This window comes from Sturnira hondurensis, unplaced genomic scaffold (genome assembly GCF_014824575.4).
Source record: "Sturnira hondurensis isolate 20B ecotype Veracruz unplaced genomic scaffold, ASM1482457v3 Scaffold0008782, whole genome shotgun sequence".
In the NCBI taxonomy this organism is placed as follows: domain Eukaryota; kingdom Metazoa; phylum Chordata; class Mammalia; order Chiroptera; family Phyllostomidae; genus Sturnira; species Sturnira hondurensis.
In genome coordinates, this window is record NW_028081413.1 from 810,034 (window position 1) to 816,948 (window position 6,915).

At 53.3% G+C, this 6,915-nt stretch overlaps 1 protein-coding gene across 2 annotated transcripts; it reads right to left on the reverse strand.

Annotated features, from left to right (window-relative positions):
* Positions 1 to 338: 338 nt before the first annotated feature.
* ZFYVE19 (zinc finger FYVE-type containing 19) lies at positions 339 to 6,819 on the reverse strand. 2 transcript variants are annotated; one of them, XM_037056051.1, is made up of 11 exons: positions 6,606 to 6,819; positions 5,189 to 5,310; positions 4,971 to 5,024; positions 4,466 to 4,584; positions 4,235 to 4,380; positions 3,788 to 3,899; positions 1,974 to 2,183; positions 1,487 to 1,566; positions 1,079 to 1,177; positions 819 to 946; positions 339 to 734 (listed from the first exon to the last, which is right to left on the reverse strand). In XM_037056051.1, the coding sequence occupies exons 1-11, from the start codon at positions 6,657 to 6,659 to the stop codon at positions 656 to 658; spliced, it is 1,203 nt and encodes a 400-aa protein (XP_036911946.1). In that variant the 5' UTR covers positions 6,660 to 6,819; the 3' UTR covers positions 339 to 655. The 2 variants fall into 2 exon arrangements, with proteins under 2 accessions (XP_036911946.1, XP_036911948.1); XM_037056053.1 differs by having other exon boundaries at positions 3,788 to 3,896; positions 6,606 to 6,817.
* Between the last annotated feature and the right edge of the window lie 96 nt (positions 6,820 to 6,915).

A 6,915-nucleotide genomic window follows, 5' to 3' on the forward strand; every position in this document is an offset into this window, starting at 1 on the left:
AGCAGGGCAGGAAGCAGGAAGCAGGGTGTGCACCCACTGTTTGTGCGCGGGGTCTGCGTGGTAGAGAGGCTGACAGTCCCATGTGATGGGTGTGGCCTAAGGGCCAAGCTGGGCTGCCCAGAGCAGCATGTATAGTTCAGCTCAGATGAACAAATATTCATGCCTACTGCCCACTATACCTCCAAGAGCAGGGGACTGTTCCAGGCTGGAGAATCTCACCTGAGGGCTCAGTCCGTTCCCTCTCTCCACAACACTAGACTTAGAGCCTACTCTGCCTTTACCATCGAAGGGCCCAGGCTCAGGGCCCACAGGGTTCTAGAGGTAAAAGATGCTGAGCTCAAGGAATGAACACGCTTTATTTGATATGCTAAGTGCCAGGGCCCTTGAGCAGGTTTCGAGGCTCATCCTCAGATTCAATTTGGTTTCCAGTCCAGGCTCTGCTGGTAGAAGGCTCCTGCCGTCTGCCTCCCTCTGGCTCCTCCATTCAGCATCTCCAATGGAAAGCCTTTCCTCTTCCCAGGGACACTGAGGCGCAGGGCAGGGTGCACCCCTGAGCAGTCCAGCCTGACATGCTCTCCCAGCAGACGCCCTGAGGCTGGGCCCAGAGGGGCTGTCGCAGCCTGTGTGACTGCCTTTGCTGGAGACCAGGGTTTCCTCAGTGCACTTGGCCTCCATGTGGGAGGCGGTAAGCAGATGTCTGGTGCTCTTTAAGTTCAAAGGCATCATGGCCTTCCCTGTGGAACAAGGACGTACAGGTCAGGGATCACAGGTAGGCCTTGAGCACGCCCAGTCCCACAGAACATTCTACCTGCACCCACCGGAAGCAGCGGACACAGTAGAGGTCTCCATCGCAGCCAGCGCAGCGCAGGGTGGCGTCTTCATTGCAGATACAGCACCAGGGGAGCTCCTCTTCCTCAGCTGCAGGCCTAGGGGCTGTAGCCTGTGCCTTCGGGGAGCAGAGGCGGATGGGGGAAGGTACCCGATGGGGTCAGGGTTGGGGGGCAGCCCCTGGAGCAGTCGGCCAGTCAAGAGGGAGGGTGTGGAGGCCACCCAGGGGTCTGTCTGGGGCTCTTCTCACCTCAGGCTCTGCCCTGCAGGCCTTGGCCGGGGCTTGGAGAGTTGGATCTGCAGGGATGTTAAAGCCACTCGCCTCATCCAGGGCAGCTTCTTCAGTGAGCTGTAGATAGGGCAAAGAGGTACAGCTCCCTACTCGTGGCCCAGGTCCTCCCCCACACCCCCAAAGGTTCTGTGGCCTTAGCTCCTCAACCCATCATTCTTTATCTGGTGCTTGTGCTGATGCCCCATCTCAAGAGGCCAGGGTACAAGTCTGGGACACAGAGACAGGGTGGCCCCAGCTAGAACAGCAGCCATGGAGTGACTGGCCATTTAGTCCCAGAGTGGAGGCAGGTTGAACAGGGCCAGGTGGGTGTTGGGGCAACAAGGTTGGGACGGGACAGGAGTGGTCGGGTGGCTGAGGCAGGCCCACCTGTTGCAGGACTCTCTGGATGGCTTTCTCCTCATCCTCATTGTCATCACTGTCTGGGAGATGATAGTCTTGGAGGGTCACTTGAAGAGGGACAGAGGTAAGAGGAGGGGAGGAGGAGTGAGGTTGAGCGTTCGCCTGAGTGGCTGTTCTCTTGCCACCAGGAGCTGGTTCGGTTTCCAGTGCACTTGTCCCAGAGCTGAGCAGTCTCTGTGGCCAGACTGACCAGGCTCTACCCCTCCCTGCTCCACCCTGTGGGGCTGGGGGGTGAGAACAAAAGGCTCTGCACCTGACAGGACTGAGGGTCCCCTGCCCGCTGATGGCTGCCACTTATTCCTCAACCACTGCCTTGTTCCAGTTGTCCTCCTGGCTCTGGGCAGAGCTCAACAGACCCCTGAGCACAGGGGCCCCCAGCACCTCACTGAGCCCGGTAGCCATTTTGCAGAGCTTGGCTTGGGGGTGGGGTCGGGGGCTGCTCCCCGATCTCTACCTCTGTTGGGGTCCTGTCCCTGAAGCACAGCCAGGCGTTTGGCAAGGGCCAGGATCTGCTCCTGCCTCCTGTTCTCCTCCTGTAGCTTGGCCGCTGCTTCAGCCAGCAGCCTGCTCTTCTCCCCATCCAGGGAGCAGGTGGCCTGCCCCTTGGAATCAGTGCTCTGGCCCCCTGCTCCACCCTGGTTGAGGTCATTCTGGATGGATGTACCTGAAAGGAGCAATGCAGTCAGGGAGGCAGGGACAATCCAAGATCTCTCATCAGGAGCCACTAAGCCCATTTATCAACTTTTTAATATAAACCCATATATCGTCAGCTTTTTGTTCAGCACTGGCTCCTGTGATTTATGTTACAAACGAGTATTTTCTCCAGTTTTCTCCCAGTGTAAAAAACTGGTGATCTTAGATGTTTTTTCAACCACATTCACCCCCACCCACCCATTATTTTAACATGCTGTCCTTGGCAGTGGCATCTCATGGTATGAGAACTGCTGCCCAAAGGACCGGGATGCGGGGAGGCCAAGGTTCAGCCAGCGCCCCTGCCCTTCAGGCTGGAACTATCATTTCCAGGGAGCAGCACAGAGCAGGCATGACAGAATCTGAGGTCTCGTGTGGTACTAGGTGAGAAGAATTTTGCCAGAGTGGGTGTGGCTTTGACATGTTCTCTTCAGCTCAGTCTTACAGCAAGAGTTTTGAAAGCAGACAGCTTTGGGTTCAAGTCCTAGCTTTGTTACTTAAGAGCTGTGACCTTGATCAAGTCTTTAAGCTTACCAGGTCTCAGTTTCCTCCTTTATACAATGCAGGTAATAACAGCATATACCTCATAGGATTACTGAGGATGTTTGATGAGACTGTGTCACTAGGGCAGGGTTTCTCAGTATTGGTTCTGTTGACATTCTGGGCAGGATAAGTCCTTGTTGTGGGCTCTCCTGTGCACTGTATGACGTTTTAGCAGCATCCCTAGCTTCTGCTCACCGGATGCCAATCGTACTTGCTGAGTTGTGATAGTCGAAGGGTGTCTAGACACTGTCAAATGAACCCTGAAGGGGATTGAAAACCACTGCTCTGAAGCCTTTGAAAAACACAGTCCAATAGAATTTTTTATGATGATGGAAATATTCCATATCATGGTTACATTTGTGCTGTCCAAGATGGCAGCCAACACTTGAGGGAACTGAATTTTAATTAAATTTATTTATTTTTAAAGATTTTACTTATCCATTGTTAGAGAGAAGGGAGGAAGAGAGAGAGAGAGACATCAGTGTGTGGTTGCCTCTCGTGCACCACCCACTGGGGACCCAGCTCACAACCCAGGCATGTGCCCCGACTGGGAATTGAACCAGTGACCCCCTGGTTTGCAGGCCAATGCTCAATCCACTGAGCCACACCAGGGCTGAATTTTAGTGAAATTTAAATAGCCTCTTCCTCCTCCTTATCATCATCATTCATAGAACATTCACTGAGCACTTACTGTGAGCCAGGCAGGGTCCTAAGAGCTCATTGGATTATCTCAACTTCCCCAAGAGGCTGGTTTTACCACATGCACCACTATTTTACAGATGAGGAAAGTGACACTTTCCCAGAGTCGCACAGTTAGTAAGTGGTAGGACAGAGAATCCCTGACTGATTCTAAAGCCCGCACGCTTACCCAAGAGGCTTACATTGGCTCCCAATGAAGTAAACGCTCAACAAATGGTAGCTCTTATAGTGTTGATTGTTCTCTGATTTCTGTTCACCTCCTAGAGGGTGGGCAGCAGAGCCCCTCCCACCTGGGGAGAGAGGGCTGGTCCCTGGGGGCCCAGGTGGAGAAGTTACCTTGGCCTCCTTGTTCCCAGCTCTCATCAATAGCCACCTCTGCTGTCAGCCGTGTCAGCAGATCCTGTGCTTGCTGGGCCTGGGTCCTGGTGTCTGGTGTCTGATGCACCTGCTTGGAGGGGGGAGCCTTAGTGGGGATCAGGATTCGGGGAAGCCACACCTTAAGGCCTGGAGCAGTCTATGTCAGAGGTCAATGCTGAGGAGTTTCCAAAGCTCAGGGAAAGGGGGATTAATCCGGGGCCCACATAATCAAGTAGGTCTGCCATTCCCCAATAGGGCCAAGGGGCCACTCTTTCCTGCCCCATCCAATCCTGCCTGTCCCTAGTTCCTTGGCCTGGCAGCGGACCTGAGAATCCGGAGTTGGGGGTCAGAGGCTTGCCAACACCTACAGAGTACATAGGCATAAAAGTACTAGGACCCCCTCCCCTCTCAAATCATAGCACTTACCAGCTGGGGGGTCTGAGAAGGTGGAACTCTGCCCTGAAGCGCAGCAAGCCGTGCTTCCATCTCCTGGGTAGAAGGGATGGAACCCTGGGGTTCATCCCTCAGCGCGGCCAGCCTGGCTTCTATCTCTGCCTGTGAGGGCACTGACTCTGCAAGTGGCGTGGGGAACCATGTAAGATCCAGAGGAATCCCAGTCCCAAGAGCCTTTAGGCCACACTGCCTGCCCCTACTCACTGGGCTTCTTTTCCTGGCGGAGCCGTGCTAGGCGCTCAGCAATGAGTTGGTCTTGCTTGGTCAGTCCCTGCCTCTGGGGAGTGCTGGGCTTCTGCTTGGCTTCCAAGGCTGCCACACGCCTGGAAGGACATGGGATAAATGCTTTTAGAGAAGGTAGAAAGGAGGGGTGAAGGCACCTACTCACTTTTTCCTATTCAGATCATTTCTAGGCATCTAGAGAGGCCTCTGATGGACAATCTTCTGTGACCCTCAACATGTTGTCCTGCAGCTCAACCTAGCTGCCCAGACGGAGGGTCCAAGTGACAGGACAATGTCTATCAAGACCCTTCTCTGGGGAGAGGGCCAATGAGCTGCTTTCTGATCTCAAGAAGGCAGGTAGGAGCCTGACAGGTAGATATTCTCCTGACCCCATGTTCATCTGATCTAGAGGCTGGGATGAGAGTGCTTCCCTGGGGCTCCTTTGTCTTTTCCCCATCACATTCGTCTCTGTCCCTTCAGCACTTACTTCTTATAGTTCTGAGGTGGTGACCACTTGGAGGCATTGGCAGGAGATGATCCTCTGAGAAAAGAAATCTGGTTTCAGAAGTCCTGCCATCTGCCAGTCATTGTCATCAACCCCAAACACTCCCTGGGCTGACCTCTGGCCACAGAGCACAGGCTGCAAGGCCTGGCCAGCTGCCTGCTGCCATACCTGGCTGAATCCTCGCTAAGTTGGCTCCTCACCTGGTCAGGACCTCATGGCATTGCTTGCAGACTTTCTGTTGGCTGTTCCCAGCCCGGGGCACCGCTGCGCTGAAGCTAAGGCAGCCGGAACAGTAGGCCCGGCCGCAATTCTTACAGCCGTTCTATAAGAAACCCAAAGCAGGGTTATCCACCTCTCAGCTGCCCTTGAAGGTTCTTCCCTAGGTCTCTCTGAGCACACACTCACAGAACACACTAAAGTTGTGACCAGCTGCTGGAAGAGGATGAAGAGTAGGGCCCCTGAGGCCTGGGGAGACAAGGGTGGAGGGTAAAGTGATTCCTCAGTCTGCAGTCTTTTGTTCAAATCAAATAAAGCTTCATGCAAAATTTTCATGTTTTCTTTCTACTCTGTCTTCAATTCCCTGACACTGGAATGTAGAAGACAAATAGGCAAAGCTCCCCAGTTACTGACTCTTCAACAAAGGAGAATCAGAATGAGTGCAGAGCTCACGCCGCCCCTGCTCTAGCAGACATGGAAAGAAGCTTGGCTCAGGATGGAGTGATAACAATAGCCTCCATTTATTAAGTACTTACTGTGTGTCAGGCACTAAACTAGGTATTTAACACTCATCAACTGATTTAATCCCCACAATTTCTATACACTATTTTGCATAATCCTGATGCCCTATTTTAGGTGGGGTCAGAAAAGTTACGGTACTTGCCCAAACACAGGTCACCTTGTGAATGAGATAGATTCTCTCTCTCCTCCCTTCCTTCCTCTATCTCTAAAATCAATACTAATATAAAAAAGACAACAGAGCTCAAATTTGAACCCTGGCCACCCTGATTCCCAAATCCAGGTTTCTACATACTATATGGAACTGCTCTTTATTCATCCTATTTGGTTCCTGTCTCTTGGTGACAGCTGAGGCAGAGGAAGCCTGCAGTTTACCAGGGAAACCTGGATGGTCTGAGCTGAAGACAAGAGAGATTTTGCTATGGTGCCTTGCGGGCAGGAGAAAGGCCGGTAATCGAACTCAAAAAGCCTGGGAAAGGCAGGCTTCGTGATGATGATTTCAGCGCGGAGAGAGTAACAGGGCTTGATGTCACAGAGAGTGTGATCACAGGGCTGCGGAGAAGCAGGGTTGAGGAGAGGAAACAGCTGGTTCCTACACTTGGCACACAGAAAAGTCTAGCTTTCCAAAAACGACAGGAGCATGCTTAACAATTTATAGAGAACTTTTACCTCCATCACTTCATTGGACCCACAACCCCAGCCCCGCAAATGAGGGAGTGCTAGTCCCATTTTACGGAAATGGAAACTAAGGCTCAATGACTTAATCAAATCCATACTGCTGGAAATGGACGGTAAAACCAGTCTACGAGAGGCAAGTCCCGTGTTTTTCCCTCTACTCTGCGTCCTCCTTGGCCCTCCAGCCCACGGGGAGAGAAGACTTGCCTCCTTCTTGAAAAAGGTGAACTTGACAGCACAGCCGTAGCACCTACTCTCCATCCTGGTTTCCCGGCGTGGCGCGGCTGGGTCGGCAAAATTGCGATCACACCCTCAAGGTCCAGTGCCCCTTGGACATTCACCCAGCTCCGCCCCTTCCCCCCACGCCCACTCGCGCCTTCCAGCTACGGTCTCCCGCAAAGGGCTCGCGACCCCCCACCCCAGTCGGTGGGCAACAGCGGCGGGAGCTTGGGGCTGCTGGGAGTCGTAGTTCATTCACTGCTGCCCGCTTCCCTCAGAGGCGGTCAAGCTCGACCCG